The sequence below is a fragment of the Seriola lalandi genome, unplaced genomic scaffold (assembly GCF_002814215.2).
Source record: "Seriola lalandi dorsalis isolate HSWRI2012SDOR001 ecotype SW California unplaced genomic scaffold, Sedor1 jcf7180002054941, whole genome shotgun sequence".
NCBI classification, from domain to species: domain Eukaryota; kingdom Metazoa; phylum Chordata; class Actinopteri; order Carangiformes; family Carangidae; genus Seriola; species Seriola lalandi.
Window position 1 is genome coordinate 74,512 of NW_019525492.1, and position 18,307 is coordinate 92,818.

The window sequence follows — 18,307 nt, forward strand, 5'->3', positions numbered from 1 at the left end:
GAAGGGGGGAGGGAGGAGGTCACTGCTGAGGTCAATGTGGAGCTGAGGACCACAATGAGAGGAAGGAAGGAAGGAAGGAAGGAAAGAAAGAAAGAAAGAAGGGAGAAAGGAAGGACAGAGAAGAGAGGAAGGAAGGAAGGAATGAAGGAAGGAAGGAAGGAAGGAAGGAAGGAAGGAAAGAAAGAAAGAAAGAAGGGAGAAAGGAAGGACAGAGAAGAGAGGAAGGAAGGAAGGAATGAAGGAAGGAAGGAAGGAAGAAAGGAAGGAAGGAAGGAAGGAAGGAAGGAAGGAAAGCTGAAATGTGAAAATATAATGAAAGGACAAGGAAATGACAGGAGTAGGAAAGAGAGAAGAAATTAAGCAAAGGATGAAAAGATGGATGAGGAAAAGAAAGAGAGAAGGATGGAGAGAAGAAATAAAAGTAGAGAGGAAGAGTGAAGGAAATGAAAGAAGGATGAAAGGATGGAGGGATGATGTGGACAAGAACCGAAGAAAGAAAGAAAGAAAGAAAATGAGGAAATGAAGGGATGAAGGATGGAAGAAGGAGGAAGGTCTGAAAATGTAAAATGATGAATGTTTTACATGACGTGTGGTGGAAGAACTCCAGAGAATATTTCAACATGAATCAATTGTTCAATTATTTTATTGATTAACTGATTGATTATCTGGTTTGTAAATTCAGAAAATAGTGAGAAATGTCGTCACAGTTAAAACTGACACATCACAATGACGTCAGTATAATAAAATAAAATATTAAAATAAAATCAACAAATCTTAAGAAATGTTTGTTTTTTTATTAACTTGACTTCATCAGCTATCAAAGTTTTCACCCACTGATTTCCTATCAATACACTCATTGATCAACGGACTGATCAATGTTCTCAGCTCTGCGTCATGTTGACGGTCAACAGTGAAGAACAGTGTGTAACAGCCTGTCTGAACAGCAGGTGGCGGTGGCGGGTAGAAACTAATCATTACAGAAAAAGAAGACGAAGAAGAAGAGGAGGAAGAAGAAGAAGAAAAGGAAGAGGAAGAAGAAGATGGCGCGGAGGTGGATGTAAACAAAGATGTTGTATTGTCTGCAGGATGCTCCGCTGAGCAGAGAACTCAGTGTCCGTCTGATGAGGAGATGAACCACGTTTATCAGCAGGAAAACACAGACTGAAGGTGACACACGGCCGGTAAACATGCTAACTGCACTGCTGCTAACACAGCAGCTAACGGTGCTAATACAGCTAACGATGCTAACAGCTGTGAGCAGCGTCAGTAGCTGTAACGCTGGTTACGTACCGTGACCCCAGATTCTCTGCACCAGTTTGTTCCGAGTCAGTTTAACATAATATGGAATATAGAATAGAATATATTGGATTGTTTATTTATTTTAAAGCTGATTCTGATTGTAACAAAAGGTGAAATCAATAAACAATAAACTGGAGATCAATAACTGAGGTGTGATGTCTGAGCAGGAGTTTGTTTCAAGTTTTTCAGATTCATGAAGATTAAAGTTAAACAGGAAACCACTGTGTGTGTGTGTGTGTGTGTGTGTGTGTGTGTGTGTGTGTGTGTGTGCGCGAGCACTGCTGAGGTTTCACGTTCTTGTGCTGAAGATCATGTTCACCTCTGTTGGACAATAAAGTTCTATTCTATTGTTTTGGTTCTGTCAGGATCCAGACTCACCTCCAACCGGTCTGATCCAGTCTGTCCCGGTCCGATCTGGTCTGGTCTGAGGAGCAGCAGTGATGGCGGGTCGTGGTCGAGGTCGGAGGACGATGAGTTTCAGTGTGGATGCTGTCGGCATCAGCAGAGGAGACAGTTTACCTCCATCCATGCAGCAGCCGACACCTGCCTTCCCTGTAAGACCCTCAGAGTCCAGACCCTTAGAGTCCAGACCCCTCAGAGTCCAGACCCCTCAGAGTCCAGACCCCTCAGAGTCCAGACCCCTCAGAGTCCAGACCCTCAGAGTCCAGACCCCTCAGAGTCCGGACCCCCTTCAGACCTGAACCTCCTCACAGAACTGTTCTGGAAATTTAATGTGTTGGTCTCATGTAAACACAGAGCGACCTGTAACTCTCCTCAGAGTCCTGAATTAGTCAGACCTGAACCACATATTGATCTGGTTCAGTGACCTCTCTTCCTGATGATGTCATCATCTCTGATGTCCCTCCACAGTAAAGCTCCAGAGAAACAGAGGCTGTAGAACTTCATAGAGAATCCTCCTGATTTTAAGGTTTCTTCAGTATCATTGTGATCCAGTGAGAGTCGTCTGAACATCATGATACACTGCAGACAGCTGATCACAGCTGATCACAGCTGATCAGCTGCTGTTAATGGGACAGTCTGACTGAATGTGATACAGCATAAAGAACAGGGCTTTAAATAATGATGGATCCAGCAGTGTTACATGTCATTAGATGATTGGATGTTTCTGACAGCAGTGCATTCTGGGACTTCTAGTTGACTGTGTGTGTGTTGTTTTCCAGGTGATGGAGCAGAAGCCCCTCCCCCTGGCAGTTGGGGAGGAGGCGGAGTATCTGTTAGCTCTCAAACAGGAGTTCAGAGGAGCCATGAAGAGTCTGCCCTGCTTCATCCAACCAGTTGCTGCACACAGAGGTCAGAGGTCACAGCACACACACCCTCTGCTTTCTGTACTTGTGAGGACCTTCAGCTGGAATAATGTTTTCTCTAGTTCCCGAACCTAAACCTGATTCTAATCTGAACCTTAAAACCAGATCTGAACCCTCACACTGGACTTCTCATGACGCTGGTTTAAACTAGAACTGGTCCTCACAAAGACAGAAAGACAAACTCACAGGCTCACACACACAGAACAACACATCACATCGATAATCAATACTTTGCCTTTCACTTAGGCATAAATAAACATGATGTATGAAATGTAAACAACAATCAGCTGACAGCAGGTCCTGGATCAGCTGATCAATAAACATCAGCAATAATCTCCTGAACATTAGTTTTATTGTGCTGAAGGTCTTGTCTGTGTTTCCTGTCCAGATGTGGAGAGGTACTCTGATAAGTATCACAGCAACGAGCAGACAGACGGTCTGCTGGACTGGACTCCAGGTGAGACATCAATCTGATCAATACACACCTGTTATCGATTGATTGGTCCTTTAACAGGGACAGTCAGTGCCGGACGACTCCATCATGACTCTGTCCTCCCGGAAGAGAATCACACTAAGTGTCGTCATGACGATCAGGAGCTGAGGGTCAGTTCAGACGGAGGAGAAGCAGCTGCAGCATCAGGACGATTTAGAAAATACTGGTTCCAGCTGCAGGAACATCTGGAAGAAAAACATCTGGAAGAGAAACTCAGCTGCAGTCTGTCATAGTCTGATCTGTTGCTACAAAATAAAAGATGTTCTTCTACTGTTTAATATTAATGCATTTCATATATAACAAACATGTATGAATTGTTCTTTTTAGTCTTTGACTCTTTGTAACTTTTTCTTCGCTGGTTTTAATCAGTTTTTACTTTTTCTGCTTCATTTGTATCAGTGTGTATCATTAGTAGTAGTGTGTACCTACAGTGTGTATCATTAATAGTAGTGTGTACCTACAGTGTGTATCATTAGTAGTAGTGTGTATCTATAGTGTGTATCAGTAGTAGTGTGTTTACCATGAACTGCTCTCTGATGTTCTGTTGTGGTTTCAGACTGGAAGAGATTCCCCAGAGAGCTCCGAGTCCACGTCAGGAAACCTCGCAGAGACGGTCAGTACACACAGTACTGTAAACACACACATACAGTACTGTAAACACACATAGTACTCTAAATACATGCAGTATTATAAACACAAGCAGTACTCTAAATACACTCTGGGTCAGTGCTGCAGTACTACATGTTTAAATTGTTGTTTTCATAATCTGGATAAAAATAAAGATTTATGTTAAATCGTTTCTTCTCAGCTGTTCTGTTTTTCCAATATATTGATGAATATATTGATAGAAATCCAACATGTCCGAAGTCATCAGACACAGAAGACTAAGGTCCTGGACCTGTTCCATCGTTCACCAACACGTGTCAACCCAGCACCAGAAAGACATCACATTTTGGTTGGAAATAAAAGTCCATTAGCGAGTTAACACAGTGTCGTTTATCAGACGTCGGGTTTTGCTCACGATTAGAATGTCAATATTTTATTTGTCAACATGTCGTGAAACGTTTCGAAGACGCTGGTTTCGGTTCCTGATCGAGTTAAAACCAACAAAACGTCAGTCAGCTGTCGTCCAAGTGACATGGGCGTTAGTCCTTGTCCTTTTGGTCACCTGACGTCACAAACTCCATTCAACCACATATTAACGTCTCATGTTGGTGTACAGCTGCATGCTGGGAAAACGGAGACGAACTGTTCATGTCTGACTCTGGTTTTGATTTTCTCTGTCACAGCTGTTTTGATGGTCAGGTAGACAGATGTTCTCCTGATGGATGAATGACTGATGAATGGATGAATGATGACTGACTGTCTCTGTCTCCTCAGGCGTCTCGGTGGCGGTCAGTCGCTCTGACAGAGTTCAGCCTGGTCTGAAGAAGAAACAAGTCAAAGAGAAAGAGGAAGTTCTGCTCAATCTGGAGGTGAAGAAGCATGAATTATATTAAATCATATTATACATAATTAACTGGGTCAAAGTTTCAGCTGCTGTTCCACCTTAACAATCATTTCCACCTTAACTGCGTCAGACTCTGGAGAAAAAGGAGGAGCAGCAGAGTTCAGATGAAGAGGAGGGAGAAGAGAAGAAGAAACAGGAGGAAGAGGAGGCTGAGGGAGAGGAGGAGTACGATGAGGAAGAGTTTGAGGAGGTGAGAAAAAAAAAACAATATTAGTGTTTAATTGATCAATGTGAAATAATTAAGATTCTCTCAAGATTATTGTTAGTTATTGATCTTCAGCCTGTTGGACTTAGTGTTTTCTGTCCCCGCTCCTCGTCTGCAGGAGACGGACTACATCATGTCGTACTTCGATAACGGAGAGGAGTTCGGAGGAGACAGTGACGACAACATGGACGAGGCTATTTACTGAGACACACACACACACACACTCCCTCTCTTTTTTATTATGCAGTGTTTAATAACTGTTTACTGCAGGTGAGACCAGGTGGTCTGTGTCCACGGTCCCTGCAGACGAACCGTCCAGCAGCTGTTTGACATTTGGTTTTAAAGACTTTTATAGTGAAGGTGGAGTCTGTTTCCTGTGGTGGCGTTGAACCTGCACTGATGTACCTGTGCTCTGCTGATGAGTTTTTAACCTTTTGTACCAGAGTTTTATTGTTCTGAACTTATTCTGTTTGGCTGTTGGACAAATAAACGGCAGCTACACGAGGAGTTAAACAGGTTTATAAAGACCTGATGTATGAACTGATCCAGACTGTAGAGGACTGAAGTGGCCTGCAGGTGGCGCAGCTGTGAGAGTTTAACCCACAGAAGAAAACCACATTCAGATCCAGGAGACAATAAACAGACTGGTAATTAAACACAGCAGCTGATCAATCAAGCAATCGATAAAATAATCTCTTAAGATGCTGCATTTGTGGAAGATGTTTTCATATGTTGTAGAGAATCATTTCTATTAAATGTTAAAACATGACTTTGGTGAATTTACTCTTGAATGTGAATCATCTGGTTTATAAGAGTTTAGAAATGTTCATGATGATGTTTTCATTTATTGTTGTTGTCAATAGAAACTTTCACACAACATGATTAAAGTCAGAGATACAACTCTCCTCTAAATACCTACAGTACATGATGTTTCCCAACCCCATCAACCTGTAGAGACTCTGTCTCACACATGAAAACCAGGATGTTCCATCGAACCGTCACAGACACTGGATGGTGTCTGGAAATATAAAACAACGCAATAGCTTAAAGGATTGGTTGATTCAGTTCAATTCAAAGCTGCCAACAAGCACATGATTACATTTTTCAACTGACTGTGATACTGATTCACTCATTCAGTAGTCAGTCTACTCATTCCATTCATTTAAGCCTGCCTTGTATTGTTCAATAATAAGTTTACTTACTCTGTAATCACGTATCTCTTAGAACTTTACGAAGACATCTGGACTGAAGAAACCTTTCGGATGAGAGGTGAAACTTCTTAAAGAACCTCAAGCGAGTCCAGTTGTCTTCAAAAAGCTAAGAGACAGTGAAAGATGCTGAGCATCAGGAGACACATCACACAGGTACATGAGGCTGGTGATACAGAGTGAGTTACTGTAGAGCGGCCATGACAGGAACAGTGGTTACTGAAGAGGAAGATACTGTGCACAGTGTTATTCTAAAGGTACATTATGGACAGAATTATAGTAGGAAGTTTCTTTCAGAGACAGCTCCATCATCTGAACTCTAGGTTAGAAGAACTTGACTGGCTGTGTGCAATATTTAGATTTTTATTAATCTCTTCAAGTTTAAAACAATTGATACATTTAAAACTGATTTGTGGTTGGTTAAATGAGCATACTTTACATCATTCAGGTACATGGTGATGGCTGTTAGGCCCTTACATTTGGCAGTTTGCCTATTTTTCAGGTTAGAGCAATAGCCCTTCAATATGTCCCCAGCCTTTATATATATTAATGTGATATAATGAACTGATCACATTTGTAAGAGTGGTGAATTAAAAATGGTGGGGGGTCTGTTCAGGTTGACATGATCTGACTTCAACAGAAGAGAAAAAATATTGACCTCTGTACATTGATGTACATTACATCATGTGTCTCAGTAACCATCTGAATAAGTTACAGATGGTGTTAAATGACCACCAGTGACTGTGATAAATCATCCTTCTGGCTCTGATCATTAGATTCAATAACCAAGGTCTTGTCTTATAAAACAAGCGTCCTCCCTGAGAGACTGAATCTATTTTGACAAACAGCTCTTTGACCTGATCCCTGTCCTCCATGTTTTTGTTGTTGAACACCTGGTACTGGCCGCTGCAGTTCTTCAGCAGCTCTTGCAGGTTCTTGTCTTCTCTGATGAACTGATCCATGTCCATGTCTTCCAGTCGGTCTCCGTAGGTGAACAGCACCATGGTGTGTTCAGAGACATCAGGACTCAGCATCTTCTCCAGAGTCTTCAGACCTTTCTGTTCCTGTTCAGTGAATCTTCCGAGCTGGATGGTGAGGAGAAAGACGTGAGGACCTGGAGAGCTCAGCTTTAGTGCTTCTTCCAGCTGTGTCTTCACCTGCTCCTCAGACAGCTGAGAGCTGAAGAGTCCGGGGGTGTCGACCACAGAGACTCTGCGACCCTGAACATCACCTTCTCTCTTCTCACAGCTCAGCGTCAGAGGTGAGGAACTGAACTTACAGTCGAACTCCTTCTTTCCCAGGATGGTGTTTCCTGCTGAGCTCTTCCCCACTCTCTCCTGACCCACCAGCACCACCCTCAGGTCAGAGCTACACCCTGAAAACAACACAGGTGATTAGACATGTGACAGTGTGAGATACCACCTGACCACCAGGAGTCAGAGCACTGTACTTTCAACACAGTCAATCATCCTACATGATTTTAAAACAGTTAAAGAGAGAAAACATTTTGACACCAATAATGTTAAAATCTGTTAATCAAATAAATGTGTTGAACAATAATAGTCTTGAGACAGATTTTCATTTGGAATATTTATTTATTAACATGTTATTACACAGGTAAATGATAAGAAGATACATGAAACAAAATCTCACTGTTCTTTTCTGCAGACTTTTTAATTCCAGCCTTTTAAAACTTTCCTTTTTCACATCACCTCCTCTGAAGACACCAAAAAATGTTTGTTTATTCTTTTTGATTAATGATGTATAATTCAACAAAACAAGTGCAGTGTGTCTGACGTCTGTTACAGCTTCTATTACAAAATATGACGTTGATCGTTTTACATTAAAGGATTAGAAGGTTTCTCATTAATAACATGATGAACAGTCAATTATTAATGAAGAAGCTCATAATCAATAAAGTGAACAAAGGAAAACAACAGGCTGATAAAGATCATACACTAAAATAAAGATTAAACTGTTACCATGACAATTCCCTGTTATGAGCCGCAGCTAATGGATAAGTAATATCGAATATCACTGTATGATGCAGGCCCCCTCATTCACCACCACTGAGGCTCCAGTTCTCACTGCAGTTCCCACTGCAGCTCCCACTTTAGCTACCACTAAAGGTACCACTCTACTTGCAATGCTTGCTCCAGCTGCTCCAGCAGCTCCAGCAGCTCCAGCAGCTCCAGCAGCTGCTCCAACAGCTACTCCAGCAGCTACTCCAACAGCTACTCCAACAGTGAATCCACCTGTGCTCCTGAGAAAATCCCAAATAAACGAATTGTTTCTCTCTGCCTGTCTTCTTGCTTCTTCCTGATCAATACCTGGATTTTGTCTCCTCAGACGTTCCATTTCTTCTCTTATGGCTCTCTCAGCTGCTTCAAACATTTCATTGGTGTAGCAGCTTCCTCCATTTCTCTGAACCATATGGTTGATCTTTCTCAGCAGCTCAGTGACTTGAAGGAGATTCTTGTCTCTGTTGTTGAACACAAGGTAACGTCCATCACACTGACTGATGAAGTCACGGACAGGCTGATTCTCATTAATTAATGTCTCTATGGAGACTCCCTCCTCCTTCAGGTCGTCTCCATGGGTGAACAAGGCGATAGTGTAGTTTCTTGCATTTTCTCCAAACATGTCCTGAAGGATTTTCACTGTTTCTTGTTCTTCTTTTGTGAATCTGTTCGGCTGGATCACGATAAGGAACACATGAGGACCAGGAGCAGCAAGTGAGAAGGCTTTAGCGATCTCTCTCTTCACCTCCTTTTCTTCTTTTTTGGTTTCAAACAGACCTGGAGTATCAACAACAGCCAGTGTTTGACCAGCAACATCTCCTGTTTCCTTCTGACACTCTGATGTCACTGAGGACATAGACATCTTAGATTTAAAAACCTTCCTCCCTAAGATGGTGTTTCCCACTGCGCTCTTCCCGACTCCAGTTTTCCCAACAAGTGCAATCCTGAGCTCCTGTCCCTTTGCCTCTGTTGGAGAAATTCAAAAGACATTACTGATGTTGTAAAAGGCAAACTTTAATTCAAAATTATACCATTGTGTCTCTGTCAGCACCATTCTCGCACATAAAACCCTGAAAGCAAACCACGTTTTACCTTTAGAGTCCAAACTCTGTACAGGCAGTTCCTACCACAGTGTCAGACTGAAGCCAGTTTGGAAGTATTTTTAAGTGAAATACCACTGACAGCCACTAAATACTGGGTCCGAAAAAACCTCTGGTTCCAAATGAAGTCACATTCAAAAAGATTTAATTTGTCTGTAGTAATTACATCACATTTAGCCCAAAAATCATTGTGGTTTCAGTTGCCAAATTTATGCCCTCTAATGAAAATGCTGATGGTTATTATGGAAATTACTGCTCCACTGAAAAGAAGATTTTCCATCTTTAACACCTTACTAGAGGATGCCACATGCCTGCCTGCATCAAATCCTCCACCATCATCCTGATCCCCCAAAAACAAGGACCATAGGACTAAATGATTACCTGACCTCTGCAGTAATTAAGTCTTTTGAGCACCTTGTGCTTTCCTACCTCAAAGCCATCACCAACACACATCTGGACCCCCTGTGGTTTGCCAACAAAGCCATTAGGTCTGTAGACAATGCTGTCAACATGGCTGTTCACTTCACCCTCCAGCACTTAGGCCCTGTTCAGACCTGGTATTAACATGCGTCTTCATTAATGCAATCACAAGTGGTCAGCTTTAAGTACATCAATTCAAACCTGGCTTTAAAATGCGTCTCTACATGCATCTCGATTGACCACTTGTGTTCGGAGCTCATTTCCTGCTTTATATGCAAATTAACAGGTATATGTTGTTGTTTTTAGACAAGCGACGGACCTGTTGTCAATGTGCTTGTGATTGTGACTGAGAGAAAGCGAACAAGAATGCAGACACACCTCTGAATGTGGTCTGAGTGATCGGTTCTCAATGCGTCCTCAATGCATCTTGGGTGCATTTACACCTGAACTTACAGCTGTCCACTGAGACAGATGTTAATACTAGGTCTGAACAGGGTCTTTGACTCCTAAGGGACCTATGCCAGGATCCTGTTTGTGGACTTCAGCTTTGCATTCAATACCATCATCCCGGCTCTGCTGCAAGATAAGCTCTCCCAACTAAGCGTGCCTGACTCCACCTGTAGTTGGATCACTAACTTCCTGCTTGACAGGAAGCAGCATGTGAAGCCGGGGAAACATGTCTCGGACTCCGGGACCATTGGATTCCCCCTATGGCTAGCCAAACCAACCTGCCCACAAGATGATAGTAAGGCTGTGTCGACTGTACTTCGTTTTCATTTTTAAAAACTGAAACGATCACTGTCCATACTATCACACCTAAAAACACATACACACCTGAGCAACCACGTACACTGGGAACACGCGAGGCGGTGTAAAGAGGAAGCAGATTGTCTTGTCACTGATAAGTTGCAAAAAATACTAAGAATGAGGAATAGCAAAGATAGTTGTAGCATTAAAATGCAGAATGTAAGCAAGTAAGTAAGTAACAGCTGCTAGAAAAGACAACAAGGTCAGTAACACTGCAATTCATTATCCATGTTGGATTCACCACTGGTAGTCAAGGCTGATAACGAACGAAAACATAGCAAATACAAATGCATTTTAAAACGAATGTCAAGCTGATAATTGTTATAGAAATATATATTGAGTCTTTCAAATGAAATGATAAGAGTTGTAAATTAATTTACCAAGCCAACGATGTGCCATATTTGTCTTTTACAGTTGGTGGATGTGTTGAGTGTTGTCTCTGCCTAAATTCTGTCAGTGAATAAATTCATTTCATCTCTATATTATAGTCTGCTTCAACCTGCACCTCCCGCCCTCTGCATACTTCAGATTCAGATCTTTTATTGAGGTATAAGAGTAATCTAGGTGTGGTTGTTTTCTGTACAGTGTGAACAGGAAATACTGGAGCTGCAACTAAAGCTGAAGGATGTGCCAGAATCTAATGACAGATGGAGGAATCTCAAAGCTGGTCAAAGCTTCCAGCTGTAGCTATAAAACCAGCAGAGAATCACCTGAAGTGTTGGAGAATTTAGAAAGATACCAAAATTCTGCAAATTCTAAATGCCTTATCACAGAAATACAACAGCTGTGTTTCACTCGAGGTGAGAGTATCCCAGAGCACTTTATTTAAGATACAGTGACAGCAAGACATCAGCACTTGTTTCATTATGTATTAGTGGGCAGGACAAGTGCATCTACACGACAATACGTTGGTATACAGGAAGTCACTGATTTTTTCTCCCTGCCACTCTGTCTGAGTCAGTGGTTCCTGACTTGACAGGAGAAATATTGGAATATCATCTTAATCCCTGACTGTTTTGAACTAAAAAATTGCTTTATAAAAAATTATATATCAATTCAAAGCAAACCTACAGCCAACATTTATTCTGCATCTGGCAGGTGTCAATGTTTTCTTTCAACCCCCATATTGAGCACATCTAGAGTCTGTTTACATCACAGACATTCATAAAAACAAAGAACTTGACCTCTCAACATACCTGTGTCCTCTCTATTGGTTTGTGTTGTTTTTGTGTGGCCAGTGCTTTTCCTTACAGTGGTACGTCTGACATCCAACTTCTCTGGTGTCTTTCTGCAGGTTGTCTCTGTCTCTGTTGTGGTTCTGTGAAAACAACTAACTGTTAAAGTTGAAATTCTAATGAGTCAGATATACTGATGCATTTAAACAAAGTGCGCACTTCCTGACCAATAACGTGCTGGTAAAACTGGATACCAAACTGCAGACTGTGAGCTTTTCTAATTACTCCTAATGTGGGGGACAGAAATGGCTGATAAGTGGTTTTAGTTTTTTAAAATGACTAAAATATGTTTTCAACATTTATAGAATCTGTCTCCCTGTCTGTCTTCCCTAACCCACGCCATGATCAGCAGATGGATTTATTAGTAGTTTAGCTTCTGCAATTGTGGTAAAATCATCACATATCTGCTTTCATAAAATCTTGTGAATAGTTCAGTCTCTGTTCGGTTCTTTGGTCCGCACCAGGGTTTGATTGACAGTTCGCAGATAAATCCATGAACTGTACTAACTGGTCAAACAGGTGAGGTGTGAAGTCACAACATACACTGTCATTTTGTGGAGCATTATGAAAATCTACCTGCCAATGAGACTGGTAGGTTTGGTAGTTCTAACCTTACACGCTAGCAAGCAAAAAAAACAACCTTTGTTTGGTGGGTGCTAATATAAAGTTACACCCTCCTAGCTAGACCAGGTGTCCCTCGGTCCGTGTTGACCATTACACACAAACATAAAAACATGATCTGCATATAATTACTTGTCAAAATATATGACTGTTGAACACAGAGGACTAGCTGTGAACTAGCTGAGTATTTACCTACAATAAGGCCATTAGCCCATTACCTGCACTAACAGAGCTAACATTACATGGAAGAAATGCTAAGCTACATCATGTACAATCACATTAGTTTAGTAGATTTACAATTAACTAAGTCACATACTAGAATTATAACATAAGCAAACAATGAAACTTACACTCATATGTGGGCATGTGCCGACGATGATGATGGCATGACATGGGGGATGAAGGCTGAGGAGGTACATAATCAGTTTGTCCCCTTCTCTGAATCACAGTTTGTCTCAGATTATTGTTTGTAAAAACTACCTGTTGTAAAATGGTGACTGCAGAGGCAAGTGTTGGTGTTGAACCTCAGCTCTCCATTAACCTGAATCTTCACAAATCAATCCACCTCTTCTTCATCTACCCATTCTTAGGAAATTAAATAAGGAACCGAGCTGTTCTGCAAATTCTGGCATCCAGGGAAGATGCCTCAGCAGGAAGAAGGCAGAGCTGGTTAACAGACTGTAAGCAGTTGTGTTATAACTTGTAGTTGAACAGGAGAACCACTATTGTCTCGTGTGTAATCTGTTAAGAAACACATTCATGAATCTCTTTTTTTAAAGACTTTAAATCAAACAGTTGTTAACTTTTTCTTACCAGGTAAATAAGAAGCATGATGAAATTTGGAATTCCCTGAAACCCAAAAACCGTGGTAATAACCATACCTGGAGTTTTATGAGTCCTTCCACAAAAAACAGACATGTCTTACCTTTTCCAGGAATCTTCCAGGACATTATGTTTGCTCCATAGTACTGAGCCACAATCTGTCCTTATTTATTTGTAGATCTATAATGACATAAATAAAGTAATTAATATTGAAATAATGAATTTATGTTTATATTCAGTTTCAGTATTTCTGTGACTATAAAACCTATCAAATGTTTGCACAAATACAAGTTGGTTAAAGTTAAAGTTAAACTACACCTGCATCTCAGGCGGGAGCAGGTTAGTAAACTCCAGTGAATAGTCGGCGCCATCAAGTGGGATTAGCTAAATAAGCCGCTAGCTAGCATTAACGCTACTTGACAGTAAAATGACATTTTCTAAGACGACTGAAATACAGAAATACGGTTCACCGTTAACAACAAAGGTCGCCGGTCAAAACCTGTTCCGTTTTTCCCTCGCAACACAACTGTGTCATTAGCTGGCGGCTAACGGCTAACGGCTAACGGTTGCTTAGGTGCGTGTGCCCACTTAGAGGTACAGCGATACAACGCGCACATAAACCGCTGTAAACACACTCACCGGCAGCTGGAGTTCCCGCCTTCGAGAGTGAAACAAAATCCCAACGTGTCTCCCGCCGAGTGTCTGTCTGCGACGTCCCGCGACACGGTGGCAGCTCCATTAAAAGTTAGAGCACATCATGGATGACCTCAGGTCAAAGGTCGCCACGTGACGTCACTGACTGACGACAGGTAATTTAGATAGATAGATAGATAGATAGATAGATAGATAGATAGATAGATAGATAGATAGATAGATAGATAGATAGATAGATAGATAGACAGACCCTACACAAATTAAACAACACTATCTTAGTGCACTACACAAGGTCACACGTCACAACTAGTAATACAGGTTTTGTGAAATTTAAACCACATACTACTGCTGCATATTAGACTCTGTTACAGGTGTGTGAGGGTGCAGCTAAGGGGATTGAGAATCAGTTTGAGGACACCTGGTGGGCAGGTCGAGAGTGACAGGGGGCTGTTTGGTCCAGAGGAGGACAATACTCACACAGCATCATTAAAGGTATTATATAATGGCTTTATGTTGTGGTGATGAAAAACACTTTTTACCTTTTTAAATCATTATTGATCCCATTAGTTGAGACAGTATCTTTACCACACAGTCCAGTCCTGAAAACTGAGTACAATTACTTCAAGTACAATTACTACAGGTTCAGTTTGGAGGTACTTTACTGGTTACTGTATACTTCTACTGTACTGCATTAATCCGCCAGCTGTATTCACTGAATAGTTCAAATTCAAAGACTTGACAAAGAAAACACTCCATAAAGATATGATGCAGATTACACATGAAACTACAGGAACTAGTTAAAATAACTATGAAAAGAAAAGTATGAATATCAGGTATTGGTACGTCTTTCACGGGTCTTCATCCATAAAGACTCCACAGGTGACATCACCTGCTCAGGTGTAACCCTGCTGCAGGTTGCACACACCTGGTGTGTATTGTTTCTGTGTCTGAATCACCTTTCTTCATTTAGAGCTCATGCTCCTCTGGCTGCTCCTGTGTTTCCATGGCGACGCCCTCTGACCTCCTGCTCCTCCTCCTCCTCCACAGCAGCACCAGCAGCAGGAGGACAGCGACCATCAGGCCGACAGGAGCAGAGATGATGTGAACCCTGTAAGAGCGGGAGAACTCGGCCCTCCAGCTCACCTCCAGCCGGTTGTCCAGGCTCAGGTGAGAGGTGGTGCAGGTGTAGTTGTGTTTTCTCCGCAGCTCCTCGTTGCCGACCGTCAGCGTCTTCCTCACCTGGTAGAGGCCGTTACCGTTGGGCAGCACTGAGCCGCCGGTCAGCTCGTCCTCGTCCACTGGCCGGCTGTCCCGCAGCAGCGTCAGGTTGATGTGGCGAGGGTAGAAGTCTGTAGCCAGACAGGTGACCTGAGCCCCGCCCACTACCTGTTTATTTATGAGGCGGACTCGAGGTCGGACCCGACGCATCACCAGGTGCTTTTCCCTGTCGAGGAGGGTCCTGAGAGTCCGGACACAGAGGGGCAGGTAGATATTTGAATAGAGCATCTGGAAGTACGTCTTCTTCACAGCGTCCCACTGGATCTCCCCGCCCTCCCTGCCGGCGTATGTGAAGTGTGTCATGTTGTACATGAGGCTGTCGGCGTCCTGCCCGTTGGACCCGTCCCTGAACATGATGAGCGCCGGCTGTCCGTCCTCCAGCACCTCGCAGCCCGTCACTCTCTGCTGGACGTGGACTCCCGCCGTCAGGTTGAAGCGGTGTTTGACCAGCGTCAGCCTCCTACCCATGTTGGAGAACATTTCCCGCAACACGAACACGGCCTCCTGGCGCAGGCCCAGCTCCGCCCCCTCCTCACCTGCCCTGCCGACCCTCGTCATTCGGTCCAGCTCTGAGTCATAGTAACCCACCTGGACGTCGTCCAACATCAGGACCACAGAGAACTCTGGAAACGGGGTCGTCCCTGAGATGTAGGAGGCCAGCACCCACAGGGAGTGTCGTCCTGAACCTGGGAGGAACAAAGCATCATGGGAAACGTGAATAATGTTAGAAAAGCTCAGAGACACGCAAAGGTCTCAGCAGCAGACTTGCCTCCTTTGAAAGACCCTCAGTTAGTTCCTGCAGAGCAGTAATGAAGTGGTCCACAGCGTCTGATAAACAGCCCAGGTTTATTATCAGGTCTGAGTCAACTGACAGATAAACAGTTGGTCATTGATCTGTGATCAAACTGATTGACTAATAAGAGCAGCTGCTGTGTCAGAACCATTTTCACTATCAGTGTAACACTCAAGACAGAAACAGCAGTTTACAGCAGGAGTTTGTTACCTGAACTCATCACCTGATGGACGAACAGAGAGACAATCATCAGCCGGATGACAAACATATTGATCGATGATCAGGTATCTGTCCAACCTGATTAACCTGCTTCCTGTTGACTTGCTCCGCTTCTTTACTTTCTCTTTCTTTGTTGAAAACTACAAACCAATCACCAACCTGCACAGAGGTGACTCCAGGTAGATTATAGGGTTCTGACCAATCAGAGAGAGTAGATTCTCTACTGGTTCATGTTACAGTTAACTGTGTCATTACCAGGATTATAGACTGCAGCAGGATGAAGTATGTTTGTGGTCCACCTGAAGTTAGCTTCACCCTGGTTCCCTCCACAAACAGCCAATAGGATTTCTCCGTTGTGTTTTGGATTATTAGAGAAAATAACAACAGTTTTCTGATCCTGAGGTTTAGTTCAGCAGCATCATCTTCACTAATGAACATCATTGTTTGATGTTTGAAGCCTCAAAACAATGAGAAGTAAAAAAGCTAATGTTGGACTATAAACCAACTTCACCAGGGTCACATGACGTCAACATCAACACCACTAAACTTCAGCTTGTAGTTTGATTCCTCTCTGACCTCTTCTACAAAAGCTCTTCCTCTGACAGAGTTAGTGACGGTTTGTATAAACACACAGAGAGGCTCTAAAGGTGGACTGCTGAGTTAACGAGGCTCTAAAGGTGGACTGGTGAGTAGATCGATTTTCATGTTCAACATAATGACATTTAACGTCCCCTAAAACCTCTGTCGTCTCATTCAGATGCTTGATAGCAACAGAGAATATAAAAGCTTCAAGAATCAGGAATGGGGAATTTACTGACGTGTTTTATGTCGTAGAATAAAACCAGAAACTTCAGAAACCTGGTGTTTGTGGAGACTTTCTTGTGCTGGAGCTCCAGTAGTGATGTGTTTTATGTCATTCAGCAATGATTGGTTTGCCACAGCTGAAGAGGGGGGTAACCATAGCAACAGAGTCTGTGTCTCTGTCCCTCTGCCTGTTTCATATTCTTCCAGGAAGTCCTCTCTGATCTGAGGTCAGCTCAAATTTCACCTCTATCTTTAAACTCTTAATTTGGAAACTCTTTCTATGAAGCTTATTTCCTGTCGTGGGAAGTTTGAATCCTGAATGAAATAAACTGAGATTATTAGTTCAACTTTAACGAGCACACCACACTCGTTAAGCTTTGGCTTGTTAATTATGTGCCTCGCTGTGATTGGCTGGCTGTGTGTTCACAGTGGCTGGTTAACATGAGCGCTGACCTGCAGCAGGACCCAGTTTCATTCGTTAGCGTTAGCTCAGTGCTTCTAAATGTGGAAACAGAAAGAGGAATCTGGGCGGCAGCGCTGACTCAGATGCCCGAGCACTCTCTGAACGAGTGATCTCCGGGCATCAGCCAATCACACGCAGCCTGGGATACCCTGCCGACCAATGAGAGTGATGCCGGGCTGCTGGTCCTGCAGGTGGAGGACTGCAGCTCCAAAAAAAAGAGAAAGCAGAGGAGACATTCGAGGCCGAGACGTATCGAGGCCAAATGTAACATGATTAGAGCAGATCTGCAGGATGTGGTTCTGGTCCAGAGTCCAGGTCTGTTTACACGTGTTTCTAAGATTAGTCCAAACTGAAAGTAGATGTGTGATATGTGCTGTATGTGTGAGTCTCTGTGCAGCTACAGTGTGTTGATGTGTTGTTGTCAAGAGGTCAGAGGTCACACCGAGGAGATTCTGATGTGAACAGCTGTAAACAACAGAGTCCGATTACACTGCTCATACAACACACGCACACGCATGCACACACATGCACACGCACACACACACTCCTTCAGGACTGACCTGAGCTTTAAACTAGGTCTAAACCCCTGAAGACGTTTCAGTTGGTAAAAACATTGTTATTTTTAAAGGTTTCATTATTTGTTAAATTTACATATTTACATTTACATTTACTCACCTGAAGTTCACAGTCAGAACTGGTTAGACAGGTGAGGCTGTCAGAGGTGTGAGGAGAGCAGGTCTCTCTGAAGAGATGCATCCTCAACAGGTTCTGGAACAAAGAGCGGGACAGTGGCTGAGAAGGAGCATCAGGCTGAATGACTGAGTTAGTAGATGTAGCAGACCCCGAGGTCCCTGAAGGCATCGTTAGAGACTGAATCTGATTCAAAAAAGTTTTCTTTCTAAAAACTTAAGTTCCTTTTGAAAAGTGTCATTAAGTGTCTTTATAAGTGTTCTCCTTCACAGACAACATCCTCACTCAAAACTATCTTTTCACAAAATGTTGTGACTTCACATTTTTTTCTGTCTAAAAG

General features: G+C 42.8%; 3 protein-coding genes across 7 annotated transcripts; 1 reads left to right on the forward strand and 2 right to left on the reverse strand.

Moving 5' to 3' along the window:
* Nucleotides 1–1,012: 1,012 nt before the first annotated feature.
* Nucleotides 1,013–5,601, forward strand: polr3glb (RNA polymerase III subunit GL b). 2 transcript variants are annotated; one of them, XM_023393660.2, is made up of 8 exons: nucleotides 1,013–1,181; nucleotides 1,665–1,853; nucleotides 2,481–2,610; nucleotides 3,013–3,081; nucleotides 3,674–3,730; nucleotides 4,498–4,592; nucleotides 4,698–4,817; nucleotides 4,951–5,601. In XM_023393660.2, exons 2-8 carry the CDS (start codon nucleotides 1,740–1,742, stop codon nucleotides 5,035–5,037), a joined length of 672 nt encoding a protein of 223 aa, XP_023249428.1. In that variant the 5' UTR covers nucleotides 1,013–1,181; nucleotides 1,665–1,739; the 3' UTR covers nucleotides 5,038–5,601. The 2 variants fall into 2 exon arrangements, with proteins under 2 accessions (XP_023249428.1, XP_023249423.1); XM_023393655.2 differs by having other exon boundaries at nucleotides 1,013–1,167.
* A 1,679-nt stretch (nucleotides 5,602–7,280) lies between these two features.
* Nucleotides 7,281–18,301, reverse strand: LOC111644701 (hereditary hemochromatosis protein homolog). 4 transcript variants are annotated; one of them, XM_087170263.1, is made up of 3 exons: nucleotides 17,953–18,301; nucleotides 14,677–15,684; nucleotides 7,281–7,415 (listed from the first exon to the last, which is right to left on the reverse strand). In XM_087170263.1, the coding sequence occupies exon 2, from the start codon at nucleotides 15,602–15,604 to the stop codon at nucleotides 14,687–14,689; it is 918 nt and encodes a 305-aa protein (XP_087026389.1). In that variant the 5' UTR covers nucleotides 15,605–15,684; nucleotides 17,953–18,301; the 3' UTR covers nucleotides 7,281–7,415; nucleotides 14,677–14,686. The 4 variants fall into 4 exon arrangements, with proteins under 4 accessions (XP_087026389.1, XP_023249421.1, XP_087026390.1 ...); XM_023393653.2 differs by lacking the exon at nucleotides 17,953–18,301 and adding an exon at nucleotides 16,002–16,431; XM_087170264.1 differs by lacking the exon at nucleotides 17,953–18,301 and adding an exon at nucleotides 16,002–16,433 and having other exon boundaries at nucleotides 7,330–7,415; nucleotides 14,864–15,684.
* Nucleotides 7,616–11,199, reverse strand: LOC111644703 (GTPase IMAP family member 9-like). Its single transcript, XM_023393654.2, has 2 exons — nucleotides 10,769–11,199; nucleotides 7,616–9,027 (listed from the first exon to the last, which is right to left on the reverse strand). Exons 1-2 carry the CDS (start codon nucleotides 10,785–10,787, stop codon nucleotides 8,075–8,077), a joined length of 972 nt encoding a protein of 323 aa, XP_023249422.1. The 5' UTR covers nucleotides 10,788–11,199; the 3' UTR covers nucleotides 7,616–8,074.
* Nucleotides 18,302–18,307: the final 6 nt, after the last annotated feature.

What these genes read in the sequence shown, in the direction of transcription:
- polr3glb (XM_023393660.2), top strand. Translation starts at nt 1,740, where the DNA reads ATGGCGGGTCGTGGTCGAGGTCGGAGGACGATGAGTTTCAGTGTGGAT. An exon ending in TCTGCTGGACTGGACTCCAG is followed by an intron (nt 3,082 to 3,673) that starts GTGAGACATCAA and finishes TTGTGGTTTCAG; the next exon opens with ACTGGAAGAGATTCCCCAGA. An exon ending in AAGTTCTGCTCAATCTGGAG is followed by an intron (nt 4,593 to 4,697) that starts GTGAAGAAGCAT and finishes TAACTGCGTCAG; the next exon opens with ACTCTGGAGAAAAAGGAGGA.
- LOC111644701 (XM_023393653.2), bottom strand. Translation starts at nt 16,059, where the DNA reads ATGTTTGTCATCCGGCTGATGATTGTCTCTCTGTTCGTCCATCAGGTG. An exon ending in CCATCAGGTGATGAGTTCAG is followed by an intron (nt 15,685 to 16,001) that starts GTAACAAACTCC and finishes TGTTCCTCCCAG; the next exon opens with GTTCAGGACGACACTCCCTG.